Raw genomic sequence first — 22,122 nt, forward strand, 5'->3', positions numbered from 1 at the left:
TGTAAGCACATTGTTTTTGTAATAGCCATGCTCATATTTGTATTTCAGTGAAATCAACATGAATTTTGTGTAATTTTTAAATGAAATCCAAATCGTTGCTCAGTAGTCGCTCCCTGAAATCCTGACATCACTCGTGCCGCTCTTTTCCGCCATTCTGAAAGTTTACCGTCTTTCTCAAGTCTTTGTGACCAAGAAAACTCAAGTTGTGGCATAACTGTTCCTATGAAAACTTAAGTCAACCTCAGAAAAACTATAATTATCTTAAACTAAACAGTACCCTTTTTCCCTTTTAACCTAAATTTCAATTTACACGGACATCTTACCACATTGCTACTTTTGCATCTAAAATCCTTCCCTAGCACTTATTTCAACGGCCACACTGTTCACGCTGTTCCATCAATATCTGCTTGTCACGGACACGACACAAATCTGTGATGTACCTATACTGCCATTGGCCCGCTCAGCCGAATAGTGTCTCTAAGTCTTTCAGTTGTTCAACGTTTGAATTACTGCGTCAATTTTCGAAGATTTTTGTCAATTCTTATAATTGCGCTAGTTTTATTTCATTCGATACGTCTTTATTTGATTGAATTTTAAATCAACAGAATCTCGAAAAATTTCTTGGAAAATTCTGTCCCGTCTTTGGCAAGTGTGTTAATTTCGACTACATATGCCCTACGTACTTTTTGTGTTTTTGTGTCGTTTATCCATTGATATGATCGGATATTAATAATTTACATCCGGACAATTTTAGTTTGTGTGTGAGGCAAATCGCGCGGATTCGTTCGGAGTATTTAGGCAGCTGGGAATGCATGTTCAGTTTTATGTAAGTGGAATACATGTTTAAATCTGATCGAGGTTGACGAGCCTCCGTTCACAATTTAGTTTCTGCACACGCATGATGTACTTTTCAAAAGTTTCTACACTTTGTTTATTCTTTCAGTGTAACTGTGATTGAAATATCTGTAAGAAATCTTTTGCTACATATGCCGTTTTTCTATCCTGATAGCACTCCTAAGATGGTAATGGTTTTCATGGCAATTTATGAACAAGATTGGGAATTGAGCAAGTAGCTCTCATTTTAAATCGAATTTCCGCGGTACAGAAAGGGTACAGTTTTCAATAAAGCTCAACAGCGACTAAAATCATCAAGCAAGCTATAGAATAGAAGTGTCGGCACTGAAGAAATAGGCCCATGGCCTGTTGCTATGTCTTAATATTTTTTTAATTTATAATTAGAAATTGAGGTCGCCCAGGAGTTAAAGACGGGCCAACACTTCATAATTAAAGCTGACTCCACTATATTTTATTACTGTTATTGAATTGGCGCGCGGTAATGCTTGGCGTGATATACATAGACGGAATTACCTCACCATGTTGCTGATACATGTTGCTAACGTGATTGAATGGAACCGAAACCAGTGTTGATATGCTACCTCAACTAAAGAACTCCACTCAAAAATATCTTATTACGCATTCATTGTAACGTAAGTTTCAAGTGCAACTGCGTAAATGAAATTGTTTTATTTTTATTGAATCGTGTTTGGTTATCTTGAGCCTAAAACGTCAAAAAAGCATACTTTTCATTTGATTATTATTGAAGTCAACGCAGGGGAATCGAACATTGTTTATTTTAGTGTTTCTCACCTGACTGGCTCAGTGAGTGGCTCTAACACTGAATTGTAACTGAAATGACGTTGTAAAAGCCGCCACCTTGCGAATGTTATTTCTCAACAATATTATAAGATTTTTAAATGACTATGCAACGATTTATCAGTTTTGGAATTCACTTTAATCGGATATTCGGTAAAGAAATCTCACTCAATAGCAGCCAGCATTCCCATAGAGTTAAGTTCTGTTCAATGTCTTCTACCTACTGTAAAAATGCTAACACAACTGGTCACCGGTGAGTATAATTTTTCTTTTTTTTACATGTAATTTTATACCTTATAGTCATGTTTGGGTAATTTATCTTATAGTGGTTATATACACTAAATGACCAATATCCATGGAATGAATCCCCAGATGATGGGATGTTGGTAAAATCAGGCAGTTGATTCTGGAATCATTCTCTTAGTAGTTTTACTAACAATCATATCATTTGTATGATATTAATTTTGCCTAGTAGAAATTAGATCATAGTACTCTGGTCTGGTAGATATTTTCTAGTCTGAAATGTAGCTTAATAAGCTTATGACTTATGAAGTTATGAGATATATAGGTACCTAACATGTTTTGTTGGCTAAACATGCTCTGTCTCTAATTTGAATTATACTGGAAAAATATTTCTCCTAGAATTGCATATGAAAACATTTTTTGTAGCTTCTGATTTACAAAAATATGAGGTGCATATGCATAAATGCTATTATAGAAGATAATTCAGACATGCAGGGGCAATTTTAAATTCATTAGGGTTCTGGCTCATTCAATGGTGGTTTCTGGCATTTAATTTTTCATGTTTAGCACTTCTTGACTACTATATAGCAACTGTGGCTGCATGGGGCATTGATTAAAACATTCACTCATCATTTGAATGAGATAATTTCTTAAATTCAAGAAAGCCAGGCCTGAAAATCTTGTGTTTCAATGTGCTTGTATGTGTGTTATAAAGCCATAAAATTTGTATCTTTTAAGCTGGTAGATTTTGGATTAATTCTAAATATGTGATTTGTTTTTTGTTGAGCTGCACAATTTCTTACATTTTATCTTTCAATTTGCATGAAGATTTTGATATCAGGTCCTGTGAAAGTATAAAAATTTACCTGAAGTTCTTTCTTAATTTATAGTTGCTTTACAACTGATTATGAGCAATCATTCGTTTAAAAAAATTATGCTAATTTGAATATGATTTTGTTTTGTTTAAATTGTTCCATCATAAACATATTCAGTACCTATGGAATTATAGAGGGTAGTAAATTTGCCAAGCATATTAGAAAGCCCATCACACAACCAATCACAGACTAGAGTGGATGACATCACAATTCACAACCAATTACAGTCTGGCAATGAACATGCATCTGTCAAAAAATAACAGAAGCTTTATGCACTATCCTAGAATTACTGCCTGAATTGCTATTTATATCTTCATTTTCAGAGGCACTTCACCTTTACCAGCGCTGCCAGTACCTGAGCACCGGGCCACCAATCTGTCGGCTGTGAGCTTGGCATTGCTGTCTCCCCGTGCGCTGCACAGCACGGATGCCAGCCCATTACCTTCTCCCTGTTGCTCGCCTCCTCCCTCCATCCCTCGTTCAGGATATCTTTCTGAGGCCAAAGCTGCACTTGCTACTGCAATTGCAAAAAGGAACCAAAAAACAAGCACATTAAGCATTGATGTGAGTCTTGTATAAAATTTTTATAATATTTTTATGTTAAATTTTTTATCATATTTGTTCACTGTTCAGTGCTTTTACCACTATCCTTCATTTTGAAGTATATGGCAGTAAAAGTTGTGGCACTGTGTCTACAATTGGAACCTACTGACCATATTGGTCCTGTTATCAATGTTAGCAAATACTTCATACCATTGGCTTTAGGCAATTAGTATGAAAGTTTAACACCTACTGTCATGTAGAAAAGACACAACAATCTGTAGAAGCTGTAACCTGAGTCTGCACACTTGACCTTGTTATGTTTTAAAATTTCCTGGAGTGCATTTGTTGAATGGTTTGTACAACATTATTGAAATGTGCTGAAAATCTAATATAATCTCCAAGTAAGCAAAAGAAGCCGTGGGAATTAAAAGTATTTGCATGATGGTTATACAACATTTAATATCTAACAAGAGCAGATTCCAAATCTGTACTATTCAATCATGTTTGTATATTCTCACAGGAAATTTTCTGTTTTTATTTTGTTTTTAACAAATTAGGTACTAAGATATTTAGCTAAGTTTAAAGTAACTAAAACCACTTTGACAATTATCTGAAAATTTCGTTTCATTGACAATTTTGACAATTTAATTTTATTGATTCACCATAAATTGGAGGACTCATGTCTATTGATTCATTATTTTTTAGGAGGACTCATGTCTATTGATTCAATCCTTTTTAGGAGGACATGAGGGATATGTGTCAGTACTACAACCTTCTTGGCACGGAAGAAAAGGAACAGTTCCTGATACACCTCTGCACTGAACACAGCACTAACCACTCAGCTGTTCTTGAGACTGCTGCCAATCCTCCCCAGGATCTCACCCAGGTTTGACCTTGTAATCCCTGCTAGATATTTTGGATGTAGCAGTCCCAGGCCATGCTGTATCACCCTTCAGTATTTTGCCACCCTCAGCCCCCGGAAGTTATTTAGGTTGTCCTTGCTGCCAAGGCTTGGTGGCAGTAGACCACAACTACCACACATCTACTCATATTCTTACTAGATATTTTTGATGTAACAGTCCCAGGCCACACTGTATCACCCTGCAGTATTTTGCCACCCTCAGCCCCTGGCAGTTAGTTAGGTTGTCCTTGCTGCCATGGCTTGGTTACCACACATCCAATTACCACACATCTGCTCACAATTAATTCACGATGCTGTTCCTTGCTTCTGGTTGGTTTTATGACCAAGCTGAAGAAATAAACATTTCTGTAGGTAATTAGCAGTGTCATCTAAGAATTCACTACATTCTTTGAACAGCCTGAACTATGACTGGTCCAATTATCAAACATATTCATCACATCAAGTAAATTATATTTGTTGTTGTTGAGATATTTTGCTAATCCTTTCCATAAGACAGAACATTTAATTTTGTCATGTAATACTCTTTTGTGATATCAAACAACTTGCATCTGAAATAATGATCAGTAGTTTGTAATTAAAACGCTTTTTTGATCATCACATCAAGCAAATTATATTTTGGTATTGAGGTATTTTACTATCCTTGCCATAAGACAGAACATTTAATTTTGTCATGTAATATTCTTTTGTGATATCAAACAGCTTGCATCTCAAATAATCATCAGTAGTTTGTAATAAAAACACTTATGTGATTTTACAGCCCGGAGCACTCAGTCGATGGGAGGAGAGACTGCGACAGAGCCTACAGCCTCCCCATGCGTGGGTGGTGACGCAGGTCTCGCGCCTCACCGGGGGTGTTAAGTTCTTGGTGGACCTCAGACATCATGTGCTCGTTAGTGGCACATCTGCTTTTGTTGAAACGATTACTCATGGTATTATAGATATCAATAGATTATTACTATCTATTATTATAGATATCAATAGATTATTACTATTAATAAATAGATTATTATTAATGATCGTCAGCTCACTAATAGATATCAAATATTATTATTAATAGATTATTATTATTATTATCACTAGATTATTATTAGATTATTATTATATAGATATCAATAGATTATTATATTATGGATTATACTATATTAATAGATTACTATTAAAGATTATACTCATGGTATAATAGATATTATTAGATTATTATTAATCGTTGGAGTGGATAAGTAATCATTAGAGTACATTAGATAACAGTAGATAAATGTAAGCTAATTGTTTGGTTCATGATTCAAAACTAGTTAACAAGTAACTGAAAGCGCAGTGTATTATTGTTTTTTTTTTTTTTTTTTTGCATTGGTGATCATCAATTTAAGTGGATATTATTTCAAAATTATCAACTCAAATACAATGCAACTCAGAACCATTGATTATTTATAAAGAGACCCCAAGTAACAATTGAGATAAAGCTTTAGGCTGAAGCTTATTAACAATCATACTGAATCCATTTTGAAGATAAATAAACATTTTTATGGCAAACAACTTGAGATTTAATTAAAATAATTGAAAATTTGAGATTTAATGAAAAACGGTACAAGAATCTGGTAGGTATTCACTGTGCTTCATATATCTGAACAAATGCAAAATTGGCTCACAAAGTTTGAAAAATTATTAATTTGAATGAACTAACAATTGCATGATGTATATTGATTCCATTTTTTTGGTTGCATATTATATCAAATGTAAATTATAGTATTTTGATTTTCATTTATTGAGTACTAAAAAACTAAGTTAAAAACGATCTTTAGATTGAATTGTTTATTCTTTGTGCAAGCCACCAACTAACTGATCCAAATATAATGAACTAATAAGTTCATTGCATGTCAGTTATTGCACAATGAAGAAAAGTTTATTGCATGTAGTTTATTGCACAATTAATGAAGTTCATTGCTCAACGAATAAAGTTTATTGCGTGTAGTTTATTGCACAATGAATATAGTTCATTGCACAATGAACAAAGTTCATTGTGTTTTATTGCACAATGAATATAGTTCATTGCACAATGAACAAAGTTCATTGCACAATGAACAAAGTTCATTGCACAATGAACAAAGTTCATTGCACAATGAACAAAGTTCATTGCACAATGAACAAAGTTCATTGTGTTTTATTGCACAATGAATATAGTTCATTGCACAATGAATAAAGCTCATTGCACAGTGAATAAAGTTCATTGCACAATGATAAAAATTCATTGTGTGTAGTGTAGTATTGCACAATGAAAAAATTTCATTGCATGTAGTTTATTGCACAATGAATAAAGTTCAATACACACAGAAAAAGTTCATTGTGTGTGAGTACAAAGCTTCTATGCCCCGTACAGCAATTGCTTCAGCGCGGCCGCGACACGCCGGAGGAGGACGCGGCTGTACGGGAGCTGGACGCGACGCTGCGTGAAATGCTGTCGCTGTGGTTCACTGTGGGGCTCCTGCAGCTCTCCAGGGTCACGTGGGAGTCCTCCTGCTCCATGCTCCAGAAGGTCAGGGTCATGTGGGAGTCCTGCTCCATGCTCCAGAAGGTCAGGGTCAGGAGTCTTCCTGCTCCCTGCTCCAGAAGGTTAGGGTCACGTGGAGTCGTCCTGCTCCATGCTCCAGAAGGTCAGGGTCACGTGGGAGTCCTGCTCCATGCTCCAGAAGGTCAGGGTCACTTTAGAGTCCTGCTCCATGTTGCAGAAGGTCAGGGTCACGTGGAGTCGTCCTGCTCCATGCTCCAGAAGGTCAGAGTCACGTATGAGTCTTCCTACTCCAGAAGGTCAGGGTCACATGGGAGTCCTGCTCCATGCTCCAGAAGGTCAGGGTCACGTGGAGTCGTCCTGCTCCATGCTCCAGAAGGTCAGGACTGATTTACTGCTGCATGACATGCAGAAGCGGGGAGAAGAGCAGACTCTGCGTTCAAAAGAATTCAAAAGCTAAGAGAACGCCCTGTAAAGATCAGGGAAACTACTTGATCTTTGCTCTTAAATTCTTGGGGAACTTGCAATTCGAGCAGACTAATGATATAAGTACGGCCAGCCTATGATTTTTGTTACCGTGTTGCTCAATTCAAACTGAGTCAGTAGTGCTGTTTACACACGCAGTGGTAGTTTTGGGCATAAAAATATATGGAATAGCTTTGTTCTTTGTAGTTTTTTCGTCATTCCTCATGATTTTTTATTAGTTTGTGGTGTATGCACCACTAACTAACAGTGGTGGTTTTGTTAGTGGTAGATAGTGTCATGGTGTATTGTTTTGCTTCTAAATCTTAGACTGTCTCTTGATCCCTCTCTTAATAATTAATAATTGTGATATTTTGTTATCAATATCTTTTTGCCCAGATATCTGAGTATGAAGCGGTGCACCCGGTTCGCAATTATCAACATCTTTTTGCCCAGATATCTGAGTATGAAGCGGTGCACCCGGTTCTCAACTATCAACATCTTTTTGCCCAGATATCTGAGTACGAAGCGGTGCACCCGGTTCTCAACTATCAACATCTTTTTGCCCAGATATCTGAGTAAATCTTTCTGCCCAGATATCTGAGTATGGAGCGGTGCACCCGGTTCGCAATTATCAACATCTTTCTGTCCAGATATCTGAGTATGAAGCGGTGCACCCGGTTCGCAATTGGACGGACCTGAAGCGACGCGTGGGGCAGTACCGCCGGTGCTTCGTGTTCACACACTCCTGTATGCCCAGCGAACCGCTCGTTGTGCTCCACACCTTCCTCACCGACTCCATCTCCAGCTCCATGAACGTCATAGTGCAGAATCCGCGCTTTGACCGAACACGTTCGTGCCTTTTTCGGTGGTTTTTGTATAAAATGTTTCATTTTCAGCCTATTAAGAATTCTGGTCTGACTTTACGTTTACGTATGAATTCTAATCAAAGTTGCATGAATTCTAATCAAAGTTGCTTAAAAATTTTCCATTCTTAACTAGAATGTGTGAAGCACAATGGGTATGTTTAATGGGTACGTGTGAAGCACAATGGGTCTTTTATAAGGTAAGCCTTATAAGAGAAACGAAATTCGCACGCTCTGAAATAGGGTATAAAAGAAATTAGTAGCAATATTTTTTCATATACTTCCTTTTCCCTTTCCATATGAGTCTTGGACTTGTCTGTGTACCTTATTTGATTGGTTTTATAAGACCAGTCAGCTACAGCAGTAATGAAATTTTCTATAAATACTAACTGTATAGTAGATATTTCAAATGAAAATATAATCAAATAATGCAACCTAAGATCGTTGCAATTCATCATTCTAAAGTATTGATGACTATACGCTGCCTTCTGACGCCTATTATTTGATGTGATGATTTTCCAGCGTCGGAGGATCGCGTGGACATCCCTGAAGAGGAAGAGGATTCCAGGACCATCACCGCTGCCGTCTTCTACTCCATCACGTCCACGCAGAAAGGACTTCAAGTACGACCAATTACCCACCAGTCCACTTACCTACTAATTTTCGTTCTTCCTTATCCCGTAGTTAATGGATATTGCTTTACGGTGTGGAAGCATGGAATGGAGAGAAATGATACTCTCAAATTATAAAATAAATAAAAATATAAGGTATGAATGTATGTATGAGGGTAGTACGGTATGTGTGGGAACTGACGGAATGCGAGGAGGCAAATGTTTTCACTTGTGCAAATGTGTGATGGGAAATTAAAGGTAAACTTCCACTTTATGGTGGAAAAAGGAGCGTATGAGAGAGAAGGACATTCTCTGATTTACCGTAGGTGATTATAGATGAACGGGTTGAGAGTAGTAGAGTGGGATTTGAGCGAACAAGTGACGAGGGGATTTTAATGATCACGGGTTAGCTGAGGGAGCAACTGTGGCTATGATTGATAGTGTAAAGAAATGTTTGAGGAGCTTATGAAGGCTGACTGAGAGAAAGAGGTTCGAAAACCAAGTTAATCGAACTCAATATTTGTACCTTTGCGTAGATTTTTTAAGCAATTTTTGTCTTGAGATATTTTCGTAAATACATTATTAGCATAATGTTCTAGCTCCTAAGTGGGGAAACGCATATTTTCTATTTTGTTCTTCTTTTTGAATAAATGAATTTGTGTTGCGTAGATGACTGGGCTAAAGGTCTGACCACTGGTCATGGCTATCCCAATTCCTAACATAAATGGGGAGATTATAAATGAAAATTTTTGGACCGTACTTGAACTCACACGAGAAAATGCATTCGCCATATCTGTATTACCTTTACTCGAGTTATGCCCTGTTACCCGATCAATTAATGGGATATTGATTTTCATGAATAATAGAATTAAATAGTCAAACCACGTTTCAAATTCCATGCAGAATTTCGATCGGTGCTATGTATTTCCTAAGGAAAATGATCGGTAACAGTAATTTCGATTCTACTTTTTTCAGAGCATCGAGCTAGGGAACTACTTGATCAAGCGCGTGGTGAAGGAACTGATGGCTGAGCTGCCCAGCCTGTGCATGTTCTCCAGCCTCTCCCCCATACCAGGCTTCACCAAGTGGCTTCAGTCGTTACTGGGGCGCGCCGCTAGAGGTAGGACTGCGCCAGGAGGAAAGGAGTCAATGAACTATTGTCTTTTTCAAGGAATAATCTGGTGTCATAGTTTCAAAAGTTCACTTAAAATTTTAAAACAAAGGAAACGCCAAGTTCATATCTTCAATGAGAATGTTTTGGAGGCCAGCTCTATCATCAGCAATTTGAGCAGACTAATGAACGCAAGTGCGAGTGAAGTTTGTGTGGGCAAACGCCGCAAATTTTAGAGTAGTAAAAGGCATTGTTCATTATTTGAACTCACCAATTGTTCACGCCGGGACCGATCCTTTTTTACAGAAAACTTTGGTTTGTCACAAATTTCGTCTGTGGTCCGCCGCCACTAGAATAAGCATGGCTTTATTCTTCGCCGTCGATGATGAAACATTCAAACTCTCCAATTGTTCACGCCGGGAGCAATCTTCCTTTACAGAAAACTTTGGTTTGTCACAAATTTCGTCTGTGGTCCGTCACCGCTACAATAAGCATGGCCTTATTCTTCGCCGTCGATGATGAATCTGACCTGCTTAATTATCCTTCAGTGCTGTATATCCTAGCAGGCAACCTCAATGCCGTTAGCCCACTAGCTCTATCCTAGACTATGCGTTAAGGATATATAACTCATCTCTCTTTGTAATGTTTCAGAGCTCTGTTGTTTTCAGGTGAAATACGCCTTTTTTCGGATGCTGAAATATCAGAACTTGGGCGACTGCTAGAATCCTCATCAACGCTCGAGCTTCCTACTGCCGACAAAGGGAGTCCTTCAGAAGGACGGCCGAGGCCTTCTGACGACGCCAGTCGTCCTTCTAGTCCTGAAAATAATGCCGAGGATGCAGACGACATTAGGGATCCCGTCACCAGCCACGAGACAAGGACGGTGTGCCGCAGAGTTCGTCAAATGCTGGCCACAAACAGCTGGGCGCAGGACGAGGCCTTCAGGAGAGCTCTAGAGGCGCCGTTCATGCGCCTCTGTGCCCATTACCTCTATGCTGAGAAGAGGAGAGGTTATGCGCTCAATAGCGTTGGTTAGAAACTCTTCTTGGTTTTAGCACTAATATATTTTAACAGATTTCTGATTATGCGCTCAATAGCGTTGGTTAGAAACTCTTCTTTGTTTTAGCTCTAATATATTTTAACAGATTTCTGATTATGCGCTCAATAGCGTTGGTTAGAAACTCTTCTTAGTTTCGGGATCAAATTATTGTAAACGATTTTTGTTGATAAAATTCATTTTATAATATTTCACGTAGTTGCTAGAGAAGTGAAAATAAATTATTTGTCATATTTTGTACGCATATGTTAATTGTGTTGAGTTCATGATTTGATTATAACGCATGCTGTCAGTTACCTGATTCTATTTTTGGGCAGCACATTTCCACCTGAAGAACGGAGCAGTGATGTGGAGAATAAATTACGAAGCCGATATGACTCCTAGAGGCCTTTCAAACAGCTGTGGCATCATGGTCAATTACAGGCGAGTTCTCTACACGAAAACTCTGACTTGACTTCAACTACACGAGTTCTAATAATGTTAACGTGATGCGTACATCAACTATTTACAGAAACGTCCATTTCCAATTCTTGTTCACGTGAGAACTTTAAATACGATGTTACAACAGGCTGAACTCGAACTTTGTCAGGCTTACTACGTTCGAGGCTATAACTTGACTGTGTCAGTGGCTATAACTTGACTGTGCCAGTGGCAGCGACTTGACTGCGTCAGTGGCTGTAACTTGACTGTGTCAGTGGCTGTGACTTGACTGTGTCAGTGGCTGTGACTTGACTGAACTTGACTGCGTCAGTGGCTGTGACTTGACTGTGTCAGTGGCTGTGACTTGACTGTGTCAGTAGCTGTGACTTGAATGTGTCAGTGGCTGTGACTTGACAGTGTCAGTGGGTGACTTGACTGTCAGTGGCTGTAACTTAACTGGTGTCAGTGGCGGCTATAACTTGACTGTGTCAGTGGCTGTAACTTGACTGTATCAGTGGCTTTGACTTAACTGTTCCGGTGTTCACAGATTAATAATTTGATCTAAAGAATAAAGCTTGGCGTGCAGGTATTTCTTGCAAGACAGTGAGAGCAACAGCAGGGAATATCAGGAGCATCAGATGATCACTGCTGACCCGTCGGTGGTGACGCTCGCAAGCGCCGCCCTGCAGGTCATGAGGAACGAGCGCCCGGTGAGCCCTCGGCTACAGATGCCGGCCATTGAGCTCACTGTAGTGGACTGATGGTCTCTGTAGTGGACTGATGGTCTCTGTAGTGGACTGATGGTCTCTGTAGTGGACTGATGGTCTCTGTAGTGGACTGATGGTCTCTGTCTGAACCTGTCACTGTAGTGAACTGATGGTCTCTGCCTGTCACTGTAGTGGACTGATGGTCTCTGCCTGAACCTGTCACTGTAGTGGACTGATGGTCTCTGCCTGAACCTGTCACTGTAGTGGACTGATGGTCTCTGCCTGAATCTGTCGGCTGTCACTGTAGTGGACTGATGGTCTCTGCCGAACAAAAACAGTTGGTTTATGCATTTGGGTTCAGTCTGCAGATAACGTGGCATGAAAGATGAAAATGATTTGTGTTGTTCATAAACTAATGATTTCCTTTGTCAATGACCATCCTGCAGTATAAAATGTTGTTCTAGTCTCAAACGTGCTACTCACTTCTAGTCATTTAGATAATAATGAGCGCTGCTTGTCCTCATGTTAAAATGTTTCCGTCCATTTCATCAGTGAAGAACAATGACTGATAGGTTTTTTGTGGTCTATCTGAATAGCAATGAAACGAATTGGAAAGTTTATTTACTAGGCATTTATATGTACCAATGAGGTTACGAATTGAAATTATATAGGTTTTAAATTAGTACTTTGATCTTCATTTCGGCTAAGTGCGGTGAACGAGGCGCTGTCTGATTTGCAGTTTTTCAGAATTTTGATTTGTGATTAAATTAGTAATAAAATTTATGGCGCTCTCAGGCCAACGTTTACCAATTTCAGTGGTAATTGTTATCTTCCTCCTTCTCTCCCTTGCACCCTGCACTTGTTTTCCTGTATCCAGTACATTGCTGATTTTAATTATGTGATTGACAGTTGAGGCTCTTCTTGTCTTCATTTAAATATTCGATAGATTTTGATTTATTGTCAAGTAATATTTTTGTCTCGTCAGATTGCGTTGCCTGCGTAACCTCCTGCGTGCTGTAACCTTCACCCTCAACGTTTTATTTTGCTGACATCCGCCCAAACAAACGAAATATTTTATCATTACTGCCTACACTCAGAAAACTGTTGGATCATCATTCCAAATGACACACTACATTGCACTTTGCACTGGCGGACCCTTTTCCTGAACCCAACTGGGTCAGGATGACCCACATAAATACCAAATTTGGATCGGTATTTGGACAAATCTCCTTCATTTCTCTGAGAGCATTGTCTGGATTCGTTCGATCATTACTCTGAATTTATTTATGTAATTTTACACTTATTTGTTGACTCTTTCTTCAGTCAAAGCTACAAATTACGCTGTGCCTTATATCCACCAATCGAAAAAATAAATAGCGACACATTCTTATTTATATGACAAGCAGGAAGTGGACGTAGTCCTTTTGCACGAGCCAAAGTGGGTCAAATGGATTCATTCACATAGGACAAAAGGGCGTTGCCATTTGCACAAAGGCCCACTAATTTTTCAGAGTCACATATTATACATGGTCAACTTAGTTTTAGAAATTACTCAAGTTATCGTACCATTCCTAAGCTTTGCTTGTGCCATATCCCTCGTCAAGCTAACTGTGCCTTGTGTACGTGGCTGATTGATGTGTGATTAAACCACGTATTGTTGTGTGGTGCAGTATTTTGTTTGTTGTGGAAGCTTATTGTTGTACTTATTCGAAAAATGTCCTAAAATGCAACGGTATGAGTATTGATTGTTTTAATGTTAGTATTTATTCTCACAATGTTACAATTTCATTTTTAATATAATCTTTTCCTTTCATGCATTGCTCAATGAAGATCACGGCGGAAAGGTATTGTTGATTTTAATTTAGTTAATAGTCAGTAAGGGTGATATTGTGATGTTAATACGAACACCGATGTGGAACAGAGATGCTGTTCATTTATTACACGAGTCAAATATGACCACGGCTCGCGATATTCCTGTCATGGGAAATGTTGCTTTCGTTTGCAATTAGAAACCCATCAAGTAGCAAATATTTCTTTTCGTATTTTCACTTATCGTGGTTCTAGTCAGACGCGCACAGTGATGGTTGTGTCCGTAATGTAAATAATCGATTTCTATATATCTATAACCATTACTTTAATCGTGATAACAAAACTTTTGCATCAGTTATAAAGACCATATGTACATCGGTCTCCAGCGCAACAATTGTAAAACAAGCGCTCAATCAGACAGAAGCGATAGGGAATTTGCCAATTTCTGTCACTGTATTAATTTAATTCACCAAAGTTTGTATTACTATGACCAAAGGAAATGTAATCACTTTTCAGTTCAAGTTTTTAATTGGAAATATAAATGTACAAGTATACATTAGAGCCAGTAGGCATTTATTCCTGCCACGGCCACTTGGGGCGTGCCCCTCGCATCACTGAGTTGTCCTCCCGCTCGCTGCGCTGCTTGAGGTGGTCGCGGCGCTCAGGCGTGAGCGTTGCCTCCATGCGCTGTAGCTCCTCGCTCACCTTCACCAGGTTCATGTGCTGCCCGTACGCAATCCCTGCACCCAATGCAATCTGTAACCAGTTTTATTATTCATTATATGAACGGCCGTGTATGAATATTTGAATGTTTTATTATTGAGCATATAATTAACTAAGGACTTGTCTCATTTGTTGCTAGCAATTTTGTATCTTATTCAAAGAGCTTCACCAATAAGTCACGCGAGGACTGACGAGTTTCAGAACTAGATTGGTCATATATTTAATCTTCAATCGAGTAGTAACTATTACATAGAATGTTCAAGCGCCTCGTGTAAAATCTTTTACATTGTATATATTAGTTCCTCTCGCAATTGCACAAATAAAACATTTCGCACACGCGTGATTTAATTACCAAATTACATGTACAGGACAAGAATTTTCAATCTTTCACTCTTTTAAATTCTTTGTACATGATAATAAGGCCTACGAATATGAACTTCAGATTGCATGATTTACTTTTCTCCTTGCTTTTGACGACCACTATAAAATTATACCGTATAGAAAAAGGAGTGACTTGAAACTTGGTAACTCACATTGAATGCTGTGAGTATGCAGATATTTCTGGACATGGGCTTAACGATGGAGAGATATTTTTTGAGTAAGAGTTTAGGCTCAGGCCATAACGGCGGGATCACTGCTGTCATGTAACGGTCAGCGAACTGGAAGCACACGATGGGGGCCAGCAGCAGTGGGTAGAGTGTGCTGCATGTCGTCTGCCAAGAAAAAGAGTACAGATATCCGAGACTAAACCCATTCACAGGCTATGTATATTCAAGTTTCAAACCGTATTCTACTCGATTCAACACATACCTGTGCTCAAAAGATTCTTATAAATGATGTTGCTCACATCGATTTGTTACTCCATATACTTCACGTAATATACTTCCATATACTTCACATATACTTCAATTAAAAAAACTTTCTAACTGATTACTATAATCATGCAATTTGTGATTCAAGCATTGAAGAGCTATGAGAATACCACAAAAATTCACAATATCTTGAATAAAACTTATATAAATGCATAAAATATAAAAATAATAAAATTCTATAAGCAACAGAATTTGATTTTAAGCTGATATTCTGTAACTGATACAATGAAGTCACCCTCCTAATTTAAGAGTATAATTTTCTTGCCAGCCATTTTTATATTAGAAAATATGTTCTCCCTGTGCATTTGCCGTCGTCTGTAGCTTATAAAGTTGTACACAACATCAACCAGTGCATGTTGGTATAACAAAATGCAAGTTCTATTCCAGCATGTAGTGAGTGACAACCCAGTGAAATAAGTAAAATTAAGAAATATGAGAAAGAGTTACACAAGGGAAATAATTTCAAAAAGAATACCTGAAGTACAATACTCCTTGTCTCAAGGCAGAGTGGACACACAGGCTTCCCTGACAATGATGGAGCAAGAACAAACTGCAAAGGAACAACAAGGAACATTGCAGTGATATTGAACACACATTAAATAATTACTTAACTAAATTACTGCAAACAAATAATGGTACCGGTACATTTGTATGAATGACACTTTATAATGAAGTATGAAAATGAATGCGCTAAAAAAATCTGTTTAGCCGTATATAGACAATTAAAACATAATTTAGGAAGATAAGACTCCAAAACCCCACAAATTGGCTGCACAAAATTAAAAAAATTTAAATTCATGAAAAATTCGGATTTCTGTGCAATTTACATCACTAAATTGTGGTTGGTTGCAACCATATATTTTCAAAATTAATGTATAATTTCATATGCACTCAATGTTGTGGCTTGCACTTACAAGTTCAGCTTCAATTGTAGATAGTAGAATCAATAGATTGAGAGACTACTTACATCTCCATGAAGAAGAGAAGCAAGGGTAGCAGGAATGCAAGTAGTGGCAATATATGTGGTTATAAAGACAAAGCTCCGGAGCTTCAGAGCTTTTCTGAATCTGTAGTTGATGTAGCCAGCTGAGATAGCAGTTGAACTAGATAGGATTGCTGGTCCATACAAATATGCCCATCTGAAAATGGAAATTGAATAAGTACCTATACATATATATTGAAATTATGAATCTGTATATATACAGTCAAATGGGGTAAGACAGGATCGCAGCCTTTATGGGGTAAGAAAGGACCGGCCCATGGCATGCATTCTAATTGCACTGAATTTAATTTGGCAGAAGAATTATGTTAGAGCAATCATTTCATGTCATTTCAGTGCTTGTTTCAACCCTGTTCTGCAAATAATGAATTTTTTGTTAATTTTTGAAGAAAACCTATGTAAAGAAGGGTTACAAAATAGTTAACCCTATTTGGGAAATAAGCTCTGTCTAATTACAAAAAATTTTTTGACCAGGTTTGTGGATGTAGGCTGGTAACCTCAAGTAACAAGAACCTTTTGAGACATACTAGTACATACTACTATCTGCTACCATCACTGCCTGACATCTATTCTAAAATGGAGTAAAAAAGGACCAGACATGGGGTAAGACAGGACCACTAAATGATCCTATTTTACCCCACAAGTGGTCCTATCTTACCCCACAAAAGTAATGTATAAAATGTTAATTAACTATGCCAGCTATATAATATCATCCATATTTTGCGCTCAAAAGACTAAATGGATCATATGGTCACGTTTAATGTTGGGGTCTTGTAAGAGTAAGACCAAGTGGACTACAATTTATACAATTTTAGTGGACAATATATACATATACAATTTTCAATGTTCCTTACTCCTATACACTATTTAGTGACCATAATCACTAGAAATTATAAGAAATAAAAATTTATGCGCTTTAAAAAAATGTGCTTGTTAAAGAGTTAACAAAGTTTTCTCGTGACAAAAACTCCAATGTGACTGATATTAGAGTTGACTTCCTGCAACAAAAAACAGTAACAATTGGTTGTTTAATCAAATAATGTGTTTCTAGATAGATAATATTGAACATCAGATTTGTACTTTAATTAAAAACCTTGCAACATAAGAATTACCATCTGGTCCTGTCTTACCCCAGCCTGGTCCCATCTTACCCCAGTGGGGTAAGATGGGACCAGCTCACTTTTTAGCGCATTTTCTCATTTATGGAAAAAATGCACTATTGTGCTCGCCATGTCTGTCTGTCCGTCCGTCTGTCTGTGACCTCAAGTTTTCATCGACAAGAAAATGTGCTCTCTGTCACTCACTGCAGTGAGTACTGAGTTATATTTTTTTAATCTGTACACAAAACTGTTTTGTATGCAAAAAGTTTGAGTTGTAGCTTTGAAGCCCATTGCATAACTACACCTTGTGATAGGTTTAGGGTTTTTAGTTATTCATGGTATAGATGCTACATGCTTGTTAGTGATTTCGGTCCTGTCTTAACCCATCTGACTATATATATATAATGTGGATTGTTCACAAATTAATTCCGTAAAAATAAAAACTGCATTAAGTAATGGTACCATACATCAAGCTCTAATCATCAAGCATGAGTCTATAAATTTACACAAGCTATAAATTTACTAACTACCAGATTTGTAAGAATGTCAAAACTGTTCTTGTATTTCAAGCTTCAATTTCAATTTGTATTAATAATACCCTATGTTTGAACCCTCATTTCAAAATTTCAAATTCAGGTTTTGCAAAACTCTTCCTTTACTTGATAACGAATAAAGTTGCATTCAAAACATCCTAAATTATAATAATATGACCTTGAAAATGTGATATTTGAATTTTCAATTCCTATCAAGAGATCAATTTGCTAAATAGAGAAAAACAATTAGAAAATTGTCAATAAGAAATACTCTCTGGGTCTTCAATAAAACCTGCATTAAATAATATTTTAAAGTCATAAAATGTGAAACTGTAAAATATCAAGTCTGGTCTCCTATTATCAACTTTGAAAATAATTTAGAACTGTTACTAAGCGGTAAATGTGTCATTAAGCTGGTTGACAACCCCTAATTAAACCCATCCTCCTCCTAGTCATTAGCTACTATGCAGGTGGAGTGTGTAATGTCTGTGGTCAAACTATGATAAAATCTTGTCCCTAGAATTTGGACATTACCCAAAAACAATCTACCTCTCGTCCCTCGTCATTAGGCTGTTTGCGCACGAGTGCACAAATCCTCTGGGGGCACTTAATGAACCTCCTTTACCAAGAATTCCACCATGCACCCAGCTCACCTCAACATGATAATTATAATGTGAATAAATAAACTCAACGATAATTGAATTTCATGTTTAGCAATACACCAGCCAAAACTTCCATATCTGCAAAGGTTTCTGCCAATTCATTTAAGCTCCCACCTATGCACAGGATAGGAAAAATACTTATTACTAAACAATTTTCAAAGTTGGTGACAATGAGCTATTGATTTAAATAATTTTTATAAATATTTTCATATGTATGGCTCTGATTTTCAAAGAGGGAGCAAAAGGTGGGGCAAGATGTACCAGGAAATAGTCTAAAGATGGTCATTTGGCAACAACAAAATAATATTGGCTTGTCTTCAAGTGAAGAAAAATGTTTAAATTTTTATGTTATGGAAAAGTCAATAGTAACACATAAAATTTAGGGCTTTAAAAATAATTTGCAGCTCAAAATCAACTTTAGACTCGTAAATTAAATTGCAGTTCAATATATTTTTTTCATGACAGTAAATAAACCCAAACTCATGAGAGAAAGATTTTCCACAATACTAGCACTATCTGAAATATTTGCACCTCATAATAATTAAGACAATGCATTCTGCAATCCAGTCTGGACCTATGACATGTTGTGCATTAAAATAATATTGGCAAACAAAATAGTTGAAAAGAACGGTAAATATCATAATGATGTACATAAGATATTGAACAAAATCTCAATGTGGATCAAGAAACTAGAAATGAACTGGATTATGAAAATCTTGTTTGCCACTTTGCTTTATCTATAATTTGAAATGGTATTATGCCATATTATAAAGACAAGACTTAGCCTACTGGCACAAAACAAAAAGTTGACTTACACATCTGACTTGGGCTTCCAAGTTGTTATCACTTCATATGCTTCATTATTTCCTTCAAACCACAAAGAAGTCATCCTACTTGATTTAGAAGTGTAGCACTCATAAGGACTAACTACTCAGTGCTGAATACCCAATCTGGAATATTTGACAGAATTTTCCAAAGACATAATTAAAAAACAAATTACCCAGAAAAACATAATTTTCTGGGTAATTTTCAAAAGTCACAGGCAAACTTATGCAGTTTTTCTTATTCTTAATGGAAAAAATTAGGCAAGGGTCATAAAACTAGGTGAAATTGACCACAAGTCCACAAGCATACCTAGGTGTTTTTGTCTCATTCACAGCCGGAGCACTCCAGCACTACTCACTTGAGGAGCAGAAGAAGAGGGGTGCAATTCCTCCAATTGGGCTATTTGCTAAGGATGGGACACTTATTTGTTAAGGAAATGGCAGTTATTTGGATGTTGGAGCGCTGAAATGCACGTATCCTGGACCCTGCCCTCCTGCTCCTATTGGAGATGGAGTGGAATGAGCACACTGCCGCAGGCCGCTGCTGCCAGCCTGCTTGTATTGGAGCGTGTGGCACCCCTGCTGCTCCTATTGCAGTGGGACAAGCTTGCTGCAGCTGCTGCTGAACTGCCTGTATTGGAGAGAGTGCGCTTTTATTTTTGGCCACCGCGCTCCTCAATTACATAGATAAATGGTCATTTAGAATTAGAAGCTTATTTTGGTACTCCTGAACTGTAACCACAACCACTGGGTCACCCTGCCACAACTTGGTACACTTATTCATTAGGACCTAACAGTCTCCATATATCTGTATTAGACTGAATAACTTGCAAACAAGAGCAAAAAAATTTTCACAAGCTAAACTCTACTGCTGAGACTGGGAGGTTAGGTTTTCACATACAAAGATTCATTCAAATCTGTTCAGTATTTTAGGAGAAATTCTATGCTCACTGCAAATTTGAGCACGTACTGCTGTTTAAATCATGAATGAGGTAAAAGTAGAATAAAACAAATAAAAAAACTTTTAAAAACCATGTTTTCTTAATGGACAAAAAAGAAAAACATTTACTCTTACATAACATTCAAGTTAAGTAAAATTTTATGTAATGTTATGTAAGAGTAAATGTTTATCTTTTTTGTCTGTTAAGAAAACGTGGTTTTCAAAAGTTTTTTTATTTGTTTTATTTCATTATTTTTAGTTTTGTAAAACCACAAAAATGTGGTTTTTGAAAATATTTTTCATATTTATTTATTTTCTACTTTTTAGTTAGCAATTTTAGCAATTCAAATCAATTTCCAGGGTTGGCAAGTATGGATGTTCAAGAAAAAACTCAATCCCAAACCGTGAATTTTTAGTGTTTTTATTCATTTTTTTAAATTAAAAAAAAAATTTTAATTATTATTTCTGATGATTAAATCTTGAATTGTTAGGCAGCATAAACATGCATGCCAAATTTCAACTTACTAGGATGTTTAGAAGTGCTCTAAATTAAGGTTTGAATTTTTGATGACAGATGGACACGAAACAAAGTCAAGAAAAAAGTGGTAAAAAACTCGCAAACATAGGCAAAATCTACAAAATTGTCACAAGCTAAACATCACCGTTGTCTTGTTGAGCGTTAGGCTCCCTGCAAATGTCATGCTCCCTGCAAATTTTGGCAATGGCACGTATCATCACATAACTCATGAATTAAGGTGAAATTCCAAGAATGTTTACAAGCTTAACATCACCGTTAGGTCCTAATGAATACTTGTACCAAGTTTTATCGAGCTATGTTCTTTATTTTGGGAGATATTCTATGCTCACTGAATTTCTTTAATTGGAATTTATGGGAGCCTCTGAAGACTGGTTCAATGCGGCCCCATGTCAGAACAGTTCAAGGAATTTGACTGAATTTTGTTTTCAGGCACAAAAAAGGGTGTCTCGGAAAAAAACTCATTTCTCAGTGGCTGAAGGGCTACAGAACGGGGCCACCAAAATGGAGACCACACCGGGGCGGAGAGCACCACTCCAGGGCAGAAAGCCCCACTCCAGGGCAGAAGACACTAACCACTACCTGGGGACACTAACCACTCACCTAGTCACCTGGGGACACTAGCCACTCACATGGAGGCTGGGGACACTAACCACTACCTGGGGACACTAACCACTATCTGGGAGGCTGGGGACACTAACCACTCACCTGGGAGCACTAACCACAAACCCAGGGGCACTAACCACACATGAAGCGTGATGAAGGCATCTTAAAATCTTTGTAACAAATTTTGCAGTTAGATGCCGGGAGCATTTATAGGTGTTCGGGAGTTAAACTTCACTTTAGCTGGTCGTACCTTTTGCTGGCTCAACGCCCTGGAGCGGGGCAGCACAGCATTTTCAAATTTCAAAGTTCGAGAAAGACAGTTCCAGAAAGATGACGTAGCAGCCGGCCAAAGCCGGCTACTATCATGGGAGCTCAGCACAAAGAACCTCTTTCCTCAACGGTTAGAACAGAACTCCCCCTCACTGAATTTGGACTGAAATTGGACACCAACCGTGAGTCCGGCCGCAAGACCGGCCTCAAATTCGGCCGTAAATTTGTCCGAGACGTGTAAATAAAACATGGTAAAGGGAACAGCAAAAAAAAAA

General features: G+C 37.7%; 2 protein-coding genes across 3 annotated transcripts; one reads left to right on the top strand and one right to left on the bottom strand.

The window, feature by feature from the left end:
* Positions 1 to 1,430: 1,430 nt before the first annotated feature.
* Positions 1,431 to 14,870, top strand: LOC108677053 (malonyl-CoA decarboxylase, mitochondrial). Of its 2 annotated transcripts, none has more exons than XM_018165204.2 (12): positions 1,431 to 1,906; positions 3,095 to 3,335; positions 4,054 to 4,200; positions 4,994 to 5,125; positions 6,611 to 6,766; positions 7,855 to 8,053; positions 8,590 to 8,690; positions 9,654 to 9,798; positions 10,458 to 10,820; positions 11,164 to 11,269; positions 11,853 to 11,976; positions 12,959 to 14,870. In XM_018165204.2, exons 1-12 carry the CDS (start codon positions 1,755 to 1,757, stop codon positions 12,974 to 12,976), a joined length of 1,884 nt encoding a protein of 627 aa, XP_018020693.1. In that variant the 5' UTR covers positions 1,431 to 1,754; the 3' UTR covers positions 12,977 to 14,870. The 2 variants fall into 2 exon arrangements, with proteins under 2 accessions (XP_018020693.1, XP_047737332.1); XM_047881376.1 differs by having other exon boundaries at positions 7,855 to 8,047.
* LOC108677054 lies at positions 14,287 to 19,689 on the bottom strand. The gene is made up of 5 exons (XM_018165205.2): positions 19,488 to 19,689; positions 16,345 to 16,516; positions 15,853 to 15,927; positions 15,039 to 15,218; positions 14,287 to 14,538 (listed from the first exon to the last, which is right to left on the bottom strand). Exons 1-5 carry the CDS (start codon positions 19,559 to 19,561, stop codon positions 14,356 to 14,358), a joined length of 684 nt encoding a protein of 227 aa, XP_018020694.1. The 5' UTR covers positions 19,562 to 19,689; the 3' UTR covers positions 14,287 to 14,355.
* Positions 19,690 to 22,122: the final 2,433 nt, after the last annotated feature.

Source organism: Hyalella azteca, unplaced genomic scaffold (assembly GCF_000764305.2).
Source record: "Hyalella azteca isolate HAZT.00-mixed unplaced genomic scaffold, Hazt_2.0.2 contig7741, whole genome shotgun sequence".
NCBI lineage: Eukaryota > Metazoa > Arthropoda > Malacostraca > Amphipoda > Hyalellidae > Hyalella > Hyalella azteca.

Excerpts from the sequence above, each read along its gene's own strand:
- LOC108677053 (XM_018165204.2), top strand. The coding sequence starts at position 1,755 with ATGACTATGCAACGATTTATCAGTTTTGGAATTCACTTTAATCGGATA. Across the intron at positions 5,126-6,610 it reads ACCTCAGACATCATGTGCTC|CAATTGCTTCAGCGCGGCCG; the intron begins GTTAGTGGCACA and ends TGCCCCGTACAG. Across the intron at positions 8,691-9,653 it reads CCACGCAGAAAGGACTTCAA|AGCATCGAGCTAGGGAACTA; the intron begins GTACGACCAATT and ends TACTTTTTTCAG.
- LOC108677054 (XM_018165205.2), bottom strand. The coding sequence starts at position 19,561 with ATGACTTCTTTGTGGTTTGAAGGAAATAATGAAGCATATGAAGTGATA. Across the intron at positions 16,517-19,487 it reads TGGAAGCCCAAGTCAGATGT|ATGGGCATATTTGTATGGAC; the intron begins GTAAGTCAACTT and ends TTCCATTTTCAG. Across the intron at positions 15,219-15,852 it reads CAAGGAGTATTGTACTTCAG|ACGACATGCAGCACACTCTA; the intron begins GTATTCTTTTTG and ends TTTTCTTGGCAG.